Source organism: Periplaneta americana, chromosome 9 (assembly GCF_040183065.1).
Source record: "Periplaneta americana isolate PAMFEO1 chromosome 9, P.americana_PAMFEO1_priV1, whole genome shotgun sequence".
In the NCBI taxonomy this organism is placed as follows: domain Eukaryota; kingdom Metazoa; phylum Arthropoda; class Insecta; order Blattodea; family Blattidae; genus Periplaneta; species Periplaneta americana.
The window spans coordinates 90,130,592-90,151,603 of NC_091125.1; the positions used below are offsets into that span (position 1 = coordinate 90,130,592).

The 21,012-nt window shown below is 35.2% G+C and overlaps 2 protein-coding genes across 2 annotated transcripts in view; one reads left to right on the forward strand and one right to left on the reverse strand.

Moving 5' to 3' along the window:
* Positions 1–21,012, forward strand: part of LOC138706225 (fatty acyl-CoA reductase wat-like) — a 335,996-nt gene that overhangs the window by 147,231 nt on the left and 167,753 nt on the right. The window lies entirely within an intron of this gene.
* The window catches only part of LOC138706223 (cathepsin D-like), a 40,655-nt gene that overhangs the window by 9,530 nt on the left and 10,113 nt on the right, over positions 1–21,012 (reverse strand). Inside the window, exon 6 of the mRNA XM_069835263.1 lies at positions 7,010–7,144. Within this exon, the coding sequence (XP_069691364.1) occupies positions 7,010–7,144 (135 nt within the window). The remainder of the gene's footprint in view (positions 1–7,009; positions 7,145–21,012) is intronic.

A 21,012-nucleotide genomic window follows, 5' to 3' on the forward strand; every position in this document is an offset into this window, starting at 1 on the left:
CTAGAAAGTAATGTAAGTAGAGGTCCATTTTTGTTTTAAGGGTTGTTAAAATCGTATACTTTTGTTAACTTTAAATTTTATTTTTATAGCATAACATTATTTTTCTTATAATTTCTTTATGTTTCTTATAATTGCTCGTACGTTATAATTGCTTCTACGTTATAACGTAGAAGAAATGTCCATATACCTACTAGTCTATATGTTGAGAAAAATTAAGAATACAAACTGAAGAAAATTTATGACTATAACTCATTCAAATATCTGAAAAAATAACTCCTGAACACTTACTGCAGAATAGGACATAAATTAAAGAATTAAGTACAAAATATATATGATAAATAATTGGGTATCAAGAAACGAAAATGATAAACACAACCACAAAATTTGTACTTATGATTTAGTACAGCACTCAATAAAGAAGGGAGATACAGTACAGAGAAACATATTCATACAAGATTAATGATTGAATTTCTGCAAAATATTTATGGACTTCAGAAACAGAACAAGAGGTCGCTATGGTTTTGGTAAAGAACTAAAAATACACCGATGAATACGCAGAAACTAAATTATCTTTAAACTGTAAAATCAGACAGTTTTGAAGCAATGTTTTAAACAGTGAATTACAGTAAAATTATATTCCTCTAAGCAAAAAACCTGTTTCTAGAATTTTCAAATGAATGTTGGGTATAAAAAAGGAATTCCAGAAGAACTAAAGCTATCAGTAATTGAATCATTCATTATATACAATAGAAGTCCAAATAAGGTTTTAAAATTACCGTGAGTATCATTGTAGAAAATATACTAAAATTAAACATCTCAAAGTTTAGAACTATATTTGAAATAGTTGTATTAGAAGAATAGAGGGGAGTTAGGGTTGAAGAGAGCTGTATTGATATTGCAATTCGGCTAATAATTAATATAAAACCATAGACAGTGCAACAGAGGAAAATACGAAGGCTTGTGGGCCAAGCGCCATAGCTTATATTAAAAACTAAGAAATCAAGGGTTACAATTAAGTGCTTACCATAATTCAATTAAACATATAGCAGGTAATATAAAGCATGCACATTAAACTTAATATGTCAATTTTCATTAAACTGTGGTGTTCACTTAACTTTAATCCTCCTCAGTTCTTAATAAATGGCGCTTGGACCACTAAGTCTCTGAATCCTTTATATATTTTTCTGTTCACAAATCATGAAAAAACTTTCGATGAAGTAAACAAAAATCTGCTCTCTCCTATCGGACAAGAGAAAGTAGTTTGAATTAGAAATAATTCAAGAATTATATGCTATTTCAGAAAATAAGATTACTTGTATCAAATGCATTGGATATTAAAGGAAAATAAATTCAGGCGTCCGATTAGGAAGTATTATGTCTAAGTCGTGGTGTAATATATATTCACAATGTAGAGAATGCAGTGGATTTGTCAACTATCTATTCATGTGGTTATACTATGTATTTTACATAGATCCCTAACAAGGCGACGCCCTAGCTTAAATCGAAAATAGTGAAAATAATATAAAAAAGAGGAATAATATTTAAATAAAATATGTGAAGAATATTACATGAAAATATTCACCGAAAAATAAAAATGAATTATTTTCTGTGATTGAAAGAAATGAGTTAAAAATAATAATATACAAATCCTTCCCACAACGTTAGTTAACAGTTATAAGTTTTTAGGAGTTACTCTTTCTCATGTAGTATGTTCAATCAAAAAATGAATTGAAAGACATTAATGACACTATCACAAATTTCTGAATATGGAGAATATAAAATAATATGTAAAATTATGCTAGTGTCAGTGTTATTATAGTGAAGTAAAACGTGGATAATGAAGACCAACCCGAAACCATAATGTAAAAAAAAAAAAAGAAATAAAATTCCTCAGAGGGTTTGCGTAGTATAAAATACGTTATAAAAATAGTCCTTTTTAAATACTAGTGTGTGCGACTCCCAGCCATTTTTTGTTCTGGGGACCTGACTCGGGACCTCACAAAGTGAAGGGTGTACCTGGAGTGTTGGTGAAAAGATGATAAAACTGGTTAGGAGAAATGGGAGAACCCCGAGAAAATCCCTTCAGCACTCGCTTTTTGCATAAATTCCATCCCGATCTAGACAGAGATCGAACTCGGATCACCACGGTGGAAAGCAGAGAGAGGAACCATTCGGTCTCGGGCGAATTATAAAATACAGTAACTTATAAAACACAAAAATAATGAAATCAGAGAGAAATTAAAATTAGACAAAATAAGAAATTGTAGACTTCACGTAAGTCTCCTGGCAGACAGTAGAGTCAGGATTTCTCCAGGGTTCGGTATTGGGTCCACTGCTTTTCTGTCTCTATATTAACGATATCGCTAAGTCATTTAAACATTGCAGATATCATATTTGTGCAGATGACGTTTAATTATACATTTCCGCCAGTCCTGATAAACTAAGTGACTATATTAATAGACTCAATAAAGATCTCGAATCTTTTTCATCTTGGTCTCAACAATTCGGACTTAACTTAAATACAGATAAATCACAGGCTATCTTATTTGCGAATAAAAGATTAATCCCCGATATTAATAAGATGAATCTTCCTCCTGTGACTCTGAATAAAGCGATCGTTCCATTCAGTTCAACTGCAAAAAACCTGGGAGTTCATTTTGAATCTAACCTTACCTGGGAGACGCATATCAAACACACATGCAAGAAAGTATTTTCCACTCTTCACTCATTAAAAAGATTGTACCACTATCCAGCTAAATTAAAGCAGACGCTTGTACAGACTCTTATTACGCCACATTTCGATTATTGTGACGCTTTATTCAGTGATCTTAGGGTGGATTTATCCCATAAACTGCAACGTGTTCATAATGCGTGTGTTCGTTTCATTTGTAATGTCCGCTACTACGATCACATTTCACCTTCTTTCGATAAATTATTGTGGCTCAGGTTAAATGAGAGGAGAAAGTTACATTCCCTTTCTCTCTTATACCGAATTTTGCACACCTCTGCTCCCTCTTACTTATTTGTCCGATTCCACAATCTTTCTCGTTATCATAACTTAAATACTCGGTCACAATATGATAACATGCTAGAAATACCACTCCACACATCATCTCTTTATTCTTCATCTTTCACTGTAGCTACTTCTCGTCACTGGAATTCTCTGCCGCCTGAAGTCAAGGGCTGCCGAACTTTAATTTCTTTTAAATGTAAATTAGAAAAATATCTTATGATGAGTTACCAGACCTAACGCGTTGCAAATATTTCATGCAATGTTTTCCACTGTATTTATGTTTATTTTTTGTTTCTTATTTTTATTGTGTAATCATGTAAATTGTGTTTATTTATCACTTAACAATATGTATCCCACTGTGTTTTATTATTATTATTATTTTTTATTATCAGTCTATTTTTTATTGTGTATATTTTATTCAATTGTCGGTTTCTGGTTTAATTATGTGAATCCTACTTACATGCAATCTAATACTAACATGTATTCCAATGTATTTATTTTTATTTTTACTGTGTATTTTTTTAATTGAATTATCGGCTTCTGTTTTTGTGTGATTCGTATTTGATTCTAACAACATTAATTTGTATTCCACTATGTTTATTTTTATTTTATGAGGTAAATTTTTATGTAACTACCTGTTTTGATCTCATTATGTACCTAAATCGTATCAGTATGTAATTACTTAATTCCGATCTAGTTGTTTGTTCAAATATGTAAGCAAGTTTTAATCGTGGTTGAGTGTAAGAGAAGACCTTACGGCCTTAACTCTGCCAGGTTAAATAAAGCCATTATTATTATTATTATTATTATTATTATTATTATTATTATTATTATTATTATTATTATTATTATTATTATTATTATGTAAGAACAGTTCTAGATTACTAAGACACATATGTTTAATTATATAGATACTTTCTCATAAGTAGACCTAATGTTTTTTAAACAAATTTTCACTTACTGATAGTCGTTTAAACTTCAAGGAAGACACCATTTCATTCTATGGTGTTGATCCATCTTTCAGTCAGTGTCATGATTCAATTTAATGGTACCAGTCTTCATTTTTAACGCGAAAATATCGCGGATACGAACATGGTCTTCCTCAATGTTCTGAGAGTCCCTTCCCCGCAGAAAATACGTCATGTATCAGGAGGAATGGTAATCCGAAGAAGCAAGATCAGGGGTGTAAGCTGAATGTGGCAGGAGTTTGATTGCTCCCAGATCCTGGGTTTTTGTGTCCGGTAATTTCAGATGTGGAAGGTCTTGCATTGTCTCGTTGCAACAGAACTAGCTTTAGATTAATCAATGTCAGATATCTGTCAGCTAAACAGGGCAAACTCGTTCATGTTGGTCAGAATATAACTGAGCATCAATAGCTTGTCCATTTGGAACGAGTTCAAAGTGTATCCTATAATTCCAGCAGGTATATAACATTACTCGTTTAACAACTGCTTTAGCTGGTTGATTGGGATTCAGCCGTTGTTTCTGGTGGTACAGTTGCGATAATACTGTACACCCATTTTTCATGACATGTCACTATTCTCTTAATAAATCTCTCATCCAGGCAATTATGAGAAGCTGACAGCAGGTATCTTCTTGCTGCTGAGCTTGATCTGGTGTTAGTTCATGTGGCACACATCGACAATTTCCGTATGATTTCCTGAAAGTTTTGATATGACTATGCACTATAGCTTTCGATGGACCAAGTTCTTCTGACAATCTTCATGTATTGGTTGATGGGGTTTCTTGCAGAGTTCTCTGAATGTTCTCAATATCTCATGTATGTGGCCTTTCAAGATGTGACGTATCTTTAATATCTATAACCTATCTCCACTGTTGTATAGTTGAACCTTCTTTGCGTTTTCAACACATTGACAACACCTTCGTCTTTCTCTTCACAAGTTTCTCGAGACTGAGCAGTCACTTTATAATTTTATTTCCAGTAATGTCTCTATACGACACAAAGTTTTGTTACCGTGGCAGCTGATATTATGCTGAAAGTTCTCATTTCACTAATTTCATTTACATTCACAAAAAATTAACTGAAACTATTGAAATAGCGGGTAGAAAAGCCGACATTATTTAATCTAATAATTCAACTGGAAAATGGGATATAGGAAGACAACTTAAACTCTGGAGTAGCCAACTATAGTAGGTCAAGAATCCTAGAGCATCAGGGATGATAATAACAATAGTGACGAGGATTATTGGATTTGAAAAGTGATTAATTTTATAATGCTACAGCAAGTAAAAATCTTAACTGCTAGCTTACGAGAGAGGCTAAGGCCCGGTTTCTTCAACCTTTGTTAAAATGCTCCTAACATTGCGTTAATTAACTGTAAGTTAAAAGTATAAATTGCTGTTAAAAATATTGCGTTTCTTGAACTTTATATTTCACATTTTAACATTCTGTTTGTTAACTCTCTGTTAGGACCAGAGATTCTAGAGTTTAACCATAACCTATAATCAAGTATAGGCTCAATTCTGTTTTCTGAACACTGACAGTTGCGATTCTCGCTTGTTTCTGTTCTTTGATTCAAAGAGAATAGAAGTCTTTCTATTCTGTTAGGACCAGAGAGAATAGAAGTCTTTCTATTCTCTCAGGTTTGAATTATGCTTCTTTCCGTCGCTGTATCACAGTAGCGTGTTGTTTCTTAGAAACTAAAGAATATAGAAAAAAACAGGTTTAGTTGGAAAACAACGAACATGGCGACATGGTTTCAGTGGTGATACTATATGATCATCTTTGGTTTCCAGCCTGCAAACCATCACGAAAAATAGCAAGGAACCTACCCTCGAAATCCAGCAAGCTACCCATCCACGGAGCCACCAGAGCGCATTACTTCCGGTGAGTGACCACGCAGGCGACCCATCCGCGTAGCCACCTTGGAATCCATCACAGAAGCACGCACCGTCTGAACCGGGCTTAAGTTGAAAGCGAAAAGTGAGGCTTGGCAAAAAGTAGCCTATACCTTTGTATGAACATCTGTTCTATCAAATCACTGAAATCATCTGCTCTGTTTATGTATTCATGGATATCATTTTATAAATAATCAAGATATAAAAGTTCAGCATCTAACGCACCAGCCATATTGAATACTTCTATGCTAACAGAGACTTAAAAATGATTTAACTGCATGAAATTGGACAGTTAAATTAACATGGGTTTTAATAGCCTGTTAGTACTAACAGTAATTGAAGAAATGCTTCAACTGTTAAGTTTAGAGTTAAAGTGGAATAACACACTGTTATAATTTAACAATGGTTGAAGAAACCGGGCCTAAGAAAGTTAAAAATTGTATTGAAATGACAATCTATAGTTTTTAATGAAGCACCTGAAGCTACAACCGCTTGATAAGAGTATTATGGATGTGCACAAAAAACGAAACAAAGAAGCAGCAGTTGCATAGTCCGAGCATCGATACACTCTTATCCCGGGTTAATGATGCACCCAAGATACAATCACTTGTGACTGTGACTGTCCGGGCTAGTACATCGTCACCTTCATCCTGTCTGCTGGGATCAAGTTGCCAAACTACTGAACATTTACCTCCGTGAAAATCTACACTGGTGGTCGAATGATTCGGTGTTCGATACTTGTCCGCCCTTTAGTGATCTTGTGTACCCAATAAGTAAACAGCTTAACATGACAGGTGATGCTTACCATACAGGCAATATTTCTTTATGAATATGCTTTGCGATCAAAACATTTGCCCAGGAAAAACGCACAACTGAGCGCTGGTGGACAATGGTAAACTCGTGCAGAGATGTTGCCAACTTGCAACTATAGATTCTTTGTTTCGCTTGTGCCACTTGTGAGCACAGCGATCATTTTGAAATCTGGATAACACTTCCATCTAGCGGTGGCAGCTTTAGCCACTTCATTCAATAATGTAGGTCGCTACTTTGAGTTGTAACTTACTGACTCGACTGTTTAAATACACTGGTGGATGCTTGGTGTAAAATGAACGTAGGCAGTAGTATGTGTTAACTCACCCTTGAATGTTGACCTGCCACTGCTGCACAAGAGAGAATGAATTGGGAACAAGATCTGCGAACACCAGATTTCCTGTGTAGTGTTTCGGGTCGATACCTCCAATAGTTAGCTCGCTTTGACCTTGACTATCATCGCTGAAAGAATATATTTACGAGAGTTATAACTAGAGACCGGCACAACATGAATAAAATTTTGTTAAAATTTGAAATTTATTGTAGCAAAACATGAAAATAGAAATAAACATATCTGTGCTAAAATATCTTGTTCCTAAACCACTTTGAGGAGGTTTACATTATTATTTACAAAATAAGCCTTTACAGATTAATAATTCCGTCTACATTTAGTCTAATATATTACCAATTAAAATATAATAAATCTGCATAATTAGTCAGTGCTTTAGGGAAGAGAGGGAGGGAAGGAGGGAGAGGGGGAAGGAGAGACAGGGAGAGAGGAAAAGGGAGAGAGAGCGGGAGAGAAGTTATTATATTGGCCGGACTAACATTGGTTTCAGTAGGTAACAGTTCTGTATTTTCCAACAAATATTAAATGTTATGTTTTATTTAACGATGCTCGCAACTGCCGAGGTTATATCAGCGTCACCGGTGTGCCGGAATTTAGTCCCGTAGGAGTTCTTTTACATGCCAGTAAATCTATTGACATGAGCCTTTCAGCACACTTAAATGCCATCGACCTGGTCCGGGATCGAATCCGCAACCTCGGGCGTAGAAATCCAGCGCTATACCAACTGCGCTAACAAGGCCGACTTTTCCAACAAAAATTACACTTTGTGTCAGTTTATGTTTTTTTTACGTTGGAACACCTATGAAGATGTAAAAGGACGAGAATATACAGACAACAAAATTAACAGTTGAAACTCGCTTAAAACATTAATTTACAGCCTACTTATTATAAGCAGAAATCACATCATTGAAAAACTTTCACTGAATTAGAAACAATGAGCAAATAGGAATACGAATCACTTTTAGTTTTGGCTTCTTGAATTCATTAATGCTACGAGTTCAATGGCTCTAAAGGGGATTTGAAAATTTCATTTGCCCTAGGCGTAGGGAATCCGGAGAGTTAGTGCAATGAGTGACTTGGAATTTTGAAGTGTTTTCTGGAAAACGTCTCTATTGTATACTTATAATGTTTGGAAAGCTCGGTTGAGTGATAGGTGCAGGAATGTTAATGGAGGAGAAAAAATCATGCACCATATGAAAAAAAAAGTAGTGAAGATTTTGAAGAAATATGAAAAAATTACCAAAACATTTTCAAATATGTAAATATTTTATGTTAGTTGACATTTTACACTTAGTAAGTCTTGAAAATCCTTGTTCCCACACCTCTAGAATGTGTTGTATGAAATTTTTTATGTTTTGCCTGTGTTTTAGTTTAGCCTATAACTAAGTCTCGGTTTCTTCATATGTAAATAATATTTTCGTTAACCCTTTGCAGTATAGTGGTTGTTCAGAAGAACCACAGTTTTCTTTCTTTATCTATAATTATAGCACAGATGTTCTACCATGGAACGGCTTCTTGAGGATACATAGAGGTGCCATCTGTGTTTTTAAATTGTGTGCAGAGTTAAAATCGTGAAAAAAAAAGTTGATCGAAGCTTTTTTATGATCCATGATATGAAAAATACAGAGACATCATTTTATTTTTACTAACATTTTTAATATTAACCTGTCTATACCTTTAGAGAACCGGAAACACCGCTTGCTCCCCCCTCCAAGACTGGAGTTCGATGATACTGGCGTAAAACACAAATCACTCTACTAGGTATAGGAAGGAAGAAAAGTAGTTCACCATTTACGTAAACTAGGAAATATCGCGATTTTGAGTTTGATAATTTTCATCAGGTTTTTCTTTAATGAAAGTATAGTACTGTATTAAGAATAAGTGTTTTTACTCACGAAGTGAGTTATCCATGCGAACGTACTCATTATGCAGTGTATACTGTCTACAGCACATTAGCGTACAATATAGAGAAAGAAGTTAAATTGAAAAATAATCATAATATGAATATTTAAACACAATTTTGAAAATGGTGGCCGTTCATTTCGATACAGGCTTCAGTTCTTTTGTGCATATTATCGCACTATAGACTATTGCATCTAATTCCAATTGCCAGTTTCGTCCTTCGTACTAGTAACTCATGTTGAAATAATTCTATACCTACTCTACGTATTGTTAATTCAGTCTTCACTTCTGCCCGACCCAACAATATAAAATTACTCAGACATGCTATCTACTGTCCGTCCAAGTGGTTATGCCGCATGATTGTAGGAAGGGAGGAAATCACGTGACAGTTAATTACTTAACGAGGCCCTTTTATTTAAGTTAAATTAAACAGCTGTATAATATTACGTAAACGCCCAATTCCTAAGAGAAATTAATGTTTTCAGAAAAGAGCTAAGAAAGCCCAGCTTTTACAGAGGGGCGAGCAGAAGCAGGTGGGGGAAATCGGGATGCGACGTAGGCAAACGGACAGTACCTGTGCGAAAATATGATTCAATATTGAAAGCTCTTTCGTCACTGGAAAACGCGAACATATTTCTGGAACGTACTATATACTCAGTAACTCAGTACTGCTTACTATCTGCTGTCTTGGCTCTGTGTGGAGTTGGAACTTCATTAGTAGAAGGGGTGGGAGTGAAGTACATTCAAAAACTCAGGTACAATAAAAATTGAAGTAAAAATAAAATGATGTCCCTGTATAAAAATTACATTTGTGCGAGATCGTGCGTATTTGCTTGGTTTCCGCACAAAACCAATCCGCGGAAAGTCTAAAATTCCACATTCAGTATTCCCAACCTAACACACATAACAATTTCCCTCTTCTTACCGCTTAAGTGACATATTGATTTTATTGCTTTAGGCTTTTAACATATTATTTTTTAGAGACGTTCAATATAGTTATGCTCAACTACGTTTCGCTTTTTCAAACTTTTCCTCGAACATGAAAACTTCAACATACCGCTCTTGTAACGCATATTACTATTGTGCTGCAAAGGGTTAATATACTTTATAATATTACTGGTTTTAAAAATAGTGTATAATAATTCAAGTTTTTTGTATTCTTTTCAAAGGGGAGCTTGTAGAAATATATGAGTTTTAATCATTGTATCAGTGAATATCTATAGGGTCACTATGACCACCCTTATTAACAGTAGAAGTTAAGCTTCTACGAAAGAATGCTGGAAGAATGAAATGAAGAAAAATAATTCCGAAATAAGTATAATTATACCTCTTCATAAACCTTTTGTTACTATTTTAGTAAGTAAATCTTGAGATATATATATATATATATATATATATATATATATATATACAGACTGTTTAAAAAATACGGAGCATAATTTCAGGTATGTATTTCCCACATGTAGACAATCAAAATAGTTCATTACAACATGTGTCCGGAAATGCTTTATTTCCGAGTTATGGCCTTCACATCATTGAAATTCACCGGAACGTTTTTCTTTCCGCAGGTCGTTGCGTCAAAGGAGACATTAAGAGGGCACTCTGACAGTTTATTCCGAGGCGAAGGTTACATTCAGTGTTGTGTAGGCGTTAGACTGTGCGACATGTATTCAAATCAAGAGCTGGCAGAGATACACTTCATGTACGGTAAGGCGGACGGCAATGCTGCGCTGGCTCGTCGTTTGTACCAGGAGAGGTACCCACAGCGACAATGTCCAGATCGGAAGACATTTGTACGTCTCCATTACCGTCTGTGCGAGTATGGAAAATTTAACTCTCCTGGTTTGGGAAGGGGACGACCAAGATCTACAACTCCAGAAGTACAGGAGGAGATTCTGGAATCTGTGAACATGACTCCTTCTATCAGCACACGAAGGGTAGCGTTGCAAGTCAATGTTCCTCATACGACTGTCTGAAGACTGTTGGAAGAGTATCAATTGTATCCTTATCATTTGCAACGTGTACAGGCCCTGTCACCAGCAGATTACCCTGCACGAGTTAGGTTCTGTCAGTGGTTCTTGCAGCAGTGTGGTGTAAATCCGAACTTTCCTGCCTTCGTATTATTTACAGATGAAGCACAGTTCACACGAGATGGCATAACAAATTTCCACAATCAGCATGTATGGGCGTATGAAAACCCACGTGCAACTGTTCCATCTCATCACCAGGTGCGGTTCTCCCTCAACATGTGTGCCGGTTTCATTGGTGATCGGTAAGTTGGACACCATGTACTTGTAAACAGACTTACGGGGCAGGCGTACACAAACTTCCTGGAAAACACCATACCTCATGTTTTAGAAGACACTCCACTGATCAATCGTCAACACATTCACTTCTTGCATGATGGCGCTCCTGCACACTTCAGTCGTACGGCTCGCCGGTACTTGGATCGAAGGTTTCCTGATCGATAGATAGGTAGAGGTGGCCCAATTGCTTGGCCTCCACGCTCACCTGATCTGAACCCTCTCGATTTATACTTGTGGGGCCATTTAAAATCATGGTTTATTCGTCTCCGGTGCCTGATTTGGAATCCTTTCGGAATCGAATTGTGGCATGTTCTGAGGACATACGCAATAATACTGGAGTTTGGGATCGTGTTCGCAGGTCAATGAGACATCGATGTGAGGTCTGTATTCAAGCAGGATGTGGACATTTTGAACATCTTCTGTAATGACAATGACCTGCGGAAAGAAAAACGTTCCGGTGAATTTCAATGTTGTGAAGGCCATAACTCGGAAATGAAGCATTTCCGGACACATGTTGTAATGAACTATTTTGATTGTCTACATGTGGGAAATACATATCTGAAATTATGCCCCGTAATTTTGAAACACTCTGTATATATATTGTATTTATCGTACAATATCTTGTCATCATTGAATTATTGTAATTGTATAATTTAAGGATTGCACAGTGGGACGGATTGCGATTCTAGCCGGAACAAAATCAATTTTCACATGTTCTCATTTTTATGCGTTGTTGCTAATATATAGCACAGAATGCTTATCTATGAGAAAGAAGCTTTGACACTAACATACGGACGTCACACAATGATGTTGACGAGGATTCCCCTCCATAATCAGTTTTATTGCTCAGCCACGCTGAAATAGTGTAAGAAGCAAGCTTGTTTTCTGTGATCTGGGAATGAAACATTTTGTGATTCTGAAATGGAAAATGAAGAACAAGGTTGATAGATAATTATTATGTAAATTTTATGTTCATAATAACTTTGAATTTTTAGAAACGGCATGTTAACTTAACGGCGGGAAATGCGATTTTTTAAAACTATTTCTCAAAGTAAACGTTGACTTATAATAGGAGAATCACACAGAGTCACATTTATTTTTATGTCAGAATGTAGGTTTAAATGTGCACTTTAAGACTAACCTAGTTTCATTTGCTCCTACTGACCGCCTTGAATGTGATTAATTTTTTTCAGACTCGGAACCGCTACCGGTGATTTCGCGCCGTGATCTATTTCCAATACTTGCCAATAAAAGTGGCTACTTGGATGAACTATATAGATATATTTTGAATAAATTATGTATTGAAACATGTGTTTCTAATAGTGAGAAGTGAATTCGTAATATCTTGAAAAATATTCGAAGTAATTTTAACAGACGTTGGATGCAGTGTCACCGCAAAAAGGGTTATTAAAAAAAAAAAAACATTCTTTTTGGCAAGTCAGAGGCAACAACAAAGATATTTTTGAAGCTAGAAAACAGGGGCTTATTACTAGATTTTGCTCTCAATTAGGTCTTCTTATTGACAAACCGAAATCTGGTGGCCCTGGGACATCAAATGATGGCAGTATAGCACGTTGGTTTTTTTGAAAACCCACAAATTACAGCCAATATTACGAGCATTAGTAAGACCTCATTCCCAGATTGTCTGTAATTTTGTGCACCATTTCATGTGGATATTCAATATACTGTATATAGAGGCGTTTGAGAAGTACACCAATGATACAGCCCATTTATATGTACAATAGATATATCCATGGTACTACATGCCATCCAGCGTGCATAAAATACTTTTACATGTAGGAAAAATTCCAGAAACTGCGATACCTCCTATTGGGATGTTATCTGAAGATGCTCAAGAGGCAAGACACAAACATTTACAAAAGTACAGGTTAGACCACGCTAGGAAGTGTCTTCGTGAGAGAAACTTGGATGTCCTACACATGTTGTTAGTATTTTCTGATCCCATCATATCCCAGATCAATCGACATCCAAATACAAGAAAATCAAAAATGTAATTTGAGGTAATTAAACTACTACAAGTACCACCTGCGAGTGCCAAAAACAGCACTGCTCAACTGCAACCTCAAGATGAGGACGACAGGAGCGCTAGCGGATCCGACACTTCGGAGATACAACAGACGCTTCAGATTTCTAAACATAGGGGAGAGTCGGGTAGTATCGGACATCGGATAATATCGGACAGTGAGTTTCTTTCATCTACCACACGATGATAGTACCTGATTGACATGGTTACGTTTCTGTGATGTCGCATAGAGAAACGTAACCATGTCATTCAGGTACTACCATATGGTGGTAGATGAAAGAAACGCACTGTCCGATACTACCCGACTCTCCCCTAAGTTATAAAATTTACTACATATATATATGTATATATATATATATATATATATATATATATATATATATTACTTTTCTCTTCATAGTAGTCTGTAAAATAATTTCTATTTACTTTAATTTTTTATTTGCATTAGTTGTATGCAATTTCTGTTACTGTACGATTTTTTTTAATAAATAGGCATTCTATACTAAAATAATAATTCTCATACAAATATTTCATCAAATGTCATAATAATTTACCTTCATTTAGCTATTTTCAACGATTCGAAAGGAATTTATCAATATTAGATTTTGTTCCGGCTAGAATCGCAATCCGTCCCACTGTGCGTTGGGCCGAATAACGGTCTATGTTACAATCTTCTAATTGTGCCGGAGAACCAATAATGTTACATTGTAATTCCGCTCATAAATTTGCTGTCGGAAGGGCACCATAGATCGTTATTCCATCAATATGTTTTGTACACTAAGCAAAGTATAGGCCTACAATTGTAACTCACTGAAAGTCATATTACACATCATTGAAGTTTGTAACATTTTTAACTCCACAGAAATGCTACTGGGGAATAAAGACAATAAACAGTTTTATACAATCAGAATGTTATGAAATTTACAAAATCAATTAAAAAGTTAAATTATGAACAAAATGATTATGACATTTATTTTTAAATGGTATATACTTATTAATATGAATTAACTCCATGTAATTTATTAAAGTTACACTGAATGTCATATTATGAATAAACATACAATAGCCTATTCATCAAATAATAACACTATTATTAGAAAATAACTGCAGTATTGAGATGTAGGGACACCATTAAATTAATGAAAGTTGTAACAGTAACAATAAGTTGTAACAATAAAGACAATTAAATATTCCATTTGAGAAATTGTTGGGAGTTGGAATTTGAACCCCTGTCCCGAATATTCAGTATCCATCCCAACATATGGCTTATCTGTTAAGTATAAATTTTATTAATAACTAGCCGTACCCGCGCGCTTCGCTGCATTTGTTATAAATACATAACATTGACTTAAATCTTTTATAGCCTATGTCCAAATACAGAGCTTCGTTATTGTTGGTTAACAATTAATTTATTATCAATTATAAATTGTTTGCTCCTGAATTACTTTCAAAGTTGTGTTTAGAACTATGAATGTAACTGTTATTACCATACAATAGATTATGGAGTTGTTCGATTAATTCTACTTTTAAGCTTGGTATTATGTTAGACCTAACAGCGTCTGAAATAGAATATATTTGTAAGAACTGAAGGTTGTTACTCTCAGCTGGAAGAAGGTTTTGTCACCAAACGATACCATTTGAAATAAGGTGTTGAACTGCCCTATATTATTTAAAACGTGTGTTGATAACGGATGTACTGCTATAAGTACCACCTAAGTTTTTAATTGGTTGTGAGGGCTCTTGAATCTCAGGAAGAAAAACTTTTCCAGGAGCGCAACGCATTCAAGACTAATTTACAAACATGTTAAACGGATTATTCTTGCAACGAAAACGGACGCTTCCTAGACCAAATAGTCGTATTTAAATTATGTAACTGCTTCATTGTTTCATGTGGTATTGTATGACGTTATTACTGAAATGCCTATGTTGTTAATTGTTTTTATTGTAACATTCGGCTGTAACTGATCAAGTACATAAGCTCTTGCGCTCAGAGGGGTGGAGTTCGGGGTTTGAGATGGCCTACAAACCACAAGTCATGCTAAAGGTGTTGGTTTGTTAATTATTCAATATGGAGTATTGTGCACTACATAGAACTGTTACCTATTAAATATTCATTACCGTGGCTCACCCAAATACGTAATTAAGCATGAAAAATACGTAGTTATGTTTCTGAATAATTAATACTTAATATGTGCCACAAATATTTGTAAAATTATTCCATCTCTGGCTTTCATTCTTTCATAAAAAACGCAACACAAATCAGACATCAAATTTCAATACGGTACCTACAAATAGCATTAAATTTAACTGCAGTACATATTAGCTAATTTATTAGTGTCGATATTATATAAAGTTTTCTGTACGTAAGATTCTGTTTAGTCCTACCTTATATGCATTTTTTGTGCTCAGTCCTCGATTCACTCATGAGCTTCTGTAATGACATAAAGCCTACGTCCATCTAAAGGAACTATACTTCCCAATGATAAAACAATTATTTAAATCTATTAAATAGTTTCTTGAGCTTGCCTCATACAAACACACAAACATTCTCTTTTTATAATATAATAATATGTAATATATTATAAACACGTTATCATATTAACCGTATATTAATCGATTGTTGTCCAAGGACTCTAAGGCCGCCTTAAATAAATGCAGGGTCATTTGTTTTATCTTTATTACTGCTATATTCGTGGCTAATCTGACGTGGCCAAGATATAAAAAGCATTGTTATTTTAAAACAGAAATATCTCGCCATATGGTATTGCAGAATTCCTGCACGGAAATATTATGTACTTCTGTACATCATAGTAATATCAGTCCTATCAAAATTTTGCATATACTAAAACTAATAGGAAATCGTTTTTAAAGAAACTTTTGTCATGTAATATTTCTCATAAAAATCGGTAATAAGCGAGATATTTCGATTTATTTAATTCAGGCCCCCTTATAACCCCCTTTTAAATAGAATATTCTGAATGGCATATAGCCTACAATCTAAGATACAACGAACATAATTTATATTCCAATTTTCATATAAATCGGTTCAGCCATTATCGCGTGAAAAAGTAACAAACATCCAGATAGACAGACAGACAAAAATGTCAAAAAAGCGGTTTTCGGTTTCAGGATGGTTAATTATACATGTTAATACCAATTATTTTTGGAAAATGAAAATTACCAGAAAAATTTTGGCTACAGATTTATTATTAGTATAGATGAAAACAATAACAATCACAGTTTTTAAATGCTGACTGTAAGAGAATAATACTTTTTAAACAGCTCCTTTCTGACATGAAGAGCAAGCTTTGAGCATATCTCTTGACAAGAATTTCTACAAATCTGTTCCTTTAACGAAATACCTTGATAAAATTCTAAGATAAACCATGGTGATAAAACACAACATAGACCGACTAACAACAGATAAAGTGTAAATTAAAATACAACTAATAAAATACTGCAAAAATAACAGACAAAAACTTGCATTACTTGGAGGATCTTTCGCACTAACTTGCGACTTCGTCTTCCTTGTTGTATACTCAAGACCACTATCCCTCAGCGACTTTCGTGACACATCTTTCCACTTATTAATATTAATTTGTCTGGATACTTTTTTATTTATTTAGCCGGCCAATATCTATCGTAGAAATCGTCACTATCATGCAGTCGTTCATTTTACGTAATAAGTCATCCGATACACAGAGTTCAAGTACCCAGTATTCGTAAAAAGAACAAACTCTCGTGCAATAACTCCTGATACGATGTAAACACCTGGATACGCTAGAAGTGACTAGTGACATATACCGTTATTCCAGCCAGGAAATTCATGGTTGTAACTCGTGTAGAAGCGCCGCTGATACAGATATTGAAAAACAATTTTTGTGACAGCTGTGTAAGACTATACCATACAGAGCATTATTCCATTAAAAACTCAATTTTAAAAAATTGTAACATAGATCGTTATTCGCCCCAACGCTTCAATTGTTATTTTCAATTATCGATAGCTCTTGATCATATTGATGAAATCAATTTCCAAAACAATGATTTAAATCTTTTACGACGGTTGAAAAATACTCTGTTTATTAAAATAGTCTAACACCTCATGTTACACTTTTCTTGTACAATTAAAAAAGAAAGTAACAGGTATTTATGAAATATGACTTGAAAATCTATGCTACTTATGCCGCTTCTTGCGCTCACTTGGAAAAAGTGAAACGAACGACTATCACCACGTTTCTTAACGAAGGAAAATTAGCTTAAGTATGCATTTTCATTAAATTCAAGCTACACTGCCTGGAACGGTTCCCTTGTTATGTGTTGTTGTTCTCCCTTTATTTATCTTATGTTTAATATTATCATCTTGCCTGTCTTCCTTATTAATTTTGACCCTAAATATTCAAATTCATTACATATTTTAATGAGACCTCTTAAGTTGAAAACTAATTCTCTGTTGTGTCCTGCACATCCTATATATATATATATATATATATATATATATATATATATATATATATATATATATATATCAAATTTAATTTGAATCCCTACTTGTGATATTCTTCTGCCAATTTCCTAAGTATATATTCTGTATCACAGAGCGGAGTGGTCGAGGTGGTATCGTCTTGGACTTGCATTCGGGAAGTCCGGGTTCAAATTCCGACAGCGGCCGATCTGAGTGTGGGTTTTTTTCCGAGATTTTCCCCACTCGCAAAAACAAATTCCAGATTGGAGTTTACTTTCCATCTTCTTCGATGTATCTGTGTGTGTACGTTTGTAATGTGTTTAGGAGGTGGTCCCTACGTCGAACTTATCCCTGACCAGGGGAGACTGTGTGTAGTGTGTGATCCGAAATAATTATCCCTCACTTACGAGCACTGACTTATAAGACTCGCAAAGAAGAAACAGATAAAGAAAAGAAGAAATATTCTGTATCTTCGTATTTATTTGCTAATACTACTTGATCATCCTCAAACAATAATGTGTGTAAAGTTCCTTCTCCAATAGGTAGGCCTACTACCATTTTATTTATTTTTTCATCTATGTTTTTTGTGATTTCTGTAAATATACGGAGTGAATCTTTTCATCCTGCGGATTTGTAACTAGGCAAACCTGCATTTTACAGACGATGTGAAATGCAGGTATTCACATCGCATTTACCAGCCCGTCCGATAAGGCTACGATGTCGACCTGTGTTAGTGTGCTGTGAGAGCACAACGGTTAACACGTTGGGTTTCCCGGTGCAGGTCAGGGTTCAAATCACGGCTCTGGATACATACTTTTTTGTCATTATCTACCTGTGCTTCGAGAACGTTCTAGAAAAGCATGTTTTCTGTCCGAATGCGTAGAACATTCTAGACATAGAATTTTCCTATAAGTAAGTGGTTCCAGCCGCTCGTGTTCAGTGCGGTACGTAGCAGTCAATTCGGCCGAAAGTTATACGACGCAAGGGGACTGTGTTTACGGTATAGTCTGTAAAACGCCGGTACTCCATAACTTCTTAATCCGTAGGATGAGAAGATTCACCCGGTATACTGAATATATGATATAGCCTATGATATATGATATATTTATTCCACCAGCTTACATCGGTCGTGATGGCTCTTCACATTTCTGCATACAGTGCCATCACTCCCTTGGATACATGATTTTCTGCTTACGCTTTTTCTAAACCTCCGGCTATTACATATAAATGACCCTGATCACTTTTCTATCACGTTCCTCACCTCTGTTTCTCTCCCTTCTTCTTATATTTACCCTTCCCTTTCCTAGTTATCTATCTTATTCTTACTAATCTCATTTAACTAAACAATGACTTCTCTCAATCTCTTATTAATTGGTCCGAACATTGTTTATATTTTTGAACTCTTCCATAGTTGTTAACTTATTTATTCACTTGAATCACTACTATTCACTAACCACTTATTCCCATTAATCTAATCTGCATATTTTCAGACGAAGCAGTTTCTACCGTTTCATTACCTTTCCATTCCCACTTTCTTTATTATATTTGTATCACTACTTACTTATTATCACTCTCTGGTTATTACGTGTATCTTATCCTTTTTCACCATTATTCCCCTGCCTTACCGTCTTTTCTGTCACTATCACTCTTTTCACTTTGTCACTTTCTTACGTTTTGTCACTCATGCCACTCATGCACCAACCTCTTAAGTTATAAATTTTCTGTCCCTTACTTCTTCCCACTGACAAACCTCTATTCGGTGTCCCTAATGTTACTTCATCCCTTCCGGTTCTTGTAGAATCGTGTCTTCTTACCTTGGTATCTTCTTCATCTCTCGATTCCTTCTGTAATTGCTGACCCATATTTGTTCATCCAGTTGGATTCACTGAACTCTTTTTACTGTTCTCGCTCCTGTATGCCGTCCTTCTGTTCTTCCCTGTCTAACTGATGTCGTCATCATAATTTCAGTGCAAGTCTCTTGTTTCTTCTTTAATTGCTTGTTGACATCTTCGTCCGCTGCTGTTGCTGAGCTATGCATTCCTCTGGTCGCTGGCCTCTCTTCCTGGTTCATGTTACTCGCTGACTGGTTCATTCCATCGCTTGCTATTCTTTCCTGTGTGATGACCTCTCCACCTTCTAATTTTTCAAATAGTTCTCCCATCGTATGTTTTGCTATAATGTTCCTTATTTCCTCTTTCATTGTCCCTAACTCTTTATGGTTCAAATTTTCCAAGCAGAATTCCACATCAAACATCTGCCCATTTATCTTTAATTTGTCTCCGTATAATCTAGCGAAATGACCATTTTTTCTTGCAGCCTTCATAAAAGGAATCAATATTCTTCTCCTGGATCTTACTTCATATTCAAAATCATGTTCCAGTCTAATATTTGAGTTTCTTAAGTACTTTTTTTTGCTCAAAATTTTTTCTTTTGCCATTACACTTTAGAATTTAATTAGTATAGGTCTATTTACATTTTTCCCCATTCTGTATGCTTCTCTTATTTGACCATCACTCACATAAATCCTGAACCAATCCCAGCACACTTTCATTACAGTCTCGTATGTTTCCAATGCCTGTTCCTTCTTCCTTTCCTCGATTCCAAAAAATATTAAGTTCTTTCTTCTCTGATCTTCTTCTAGATATTTCACCTTATTTTTCATTAGATCGTTTTCCATCTGTAGCGTTTCCAACTTCTTGTAGATCTCTTCAATGTTTGCTTCAAGGTTTACTACTGCTTGACTATTTTCTTCAATATTCGCCATTTTTACACTGTTACGCGATATCGGTGTCAATGCCTCTACTACAATATTTCTCCACTGCCGAGCTCCCTCCGCACACGTCTATACTGATCCGCTGTTCGCTGCGGACTGAGACATACTGAATAGTGTGGGAGACATATTAAAATCTTGTCGCAATCCTTTACTTACTTACAAGTGGCTTCTAATGAACCAGAAGATTCATTGCCGCCCTCACATAAGCTCGCCATCGGTCCCTATCCTGAGCAAGATTAATCCAGTTCTTACCGACATAGGCCTATCCCAACTCCTTCAAATCCATTTTAAGATTATCCCATCTACGTCTCGACCTCCGCAGAGATCTTTTTCCCTTTGTAACCAAATATCACATGAAAGACTTTGACTCATTTTTACTTTTGATAGACCTATAACACCATTGTATACATTTCTTATTGCAGTTATGAGGAACTCGTTAACTTTATATATATGGTTTATTTAACGACGCTCGCAACTGCAGAGGTTATATCAGC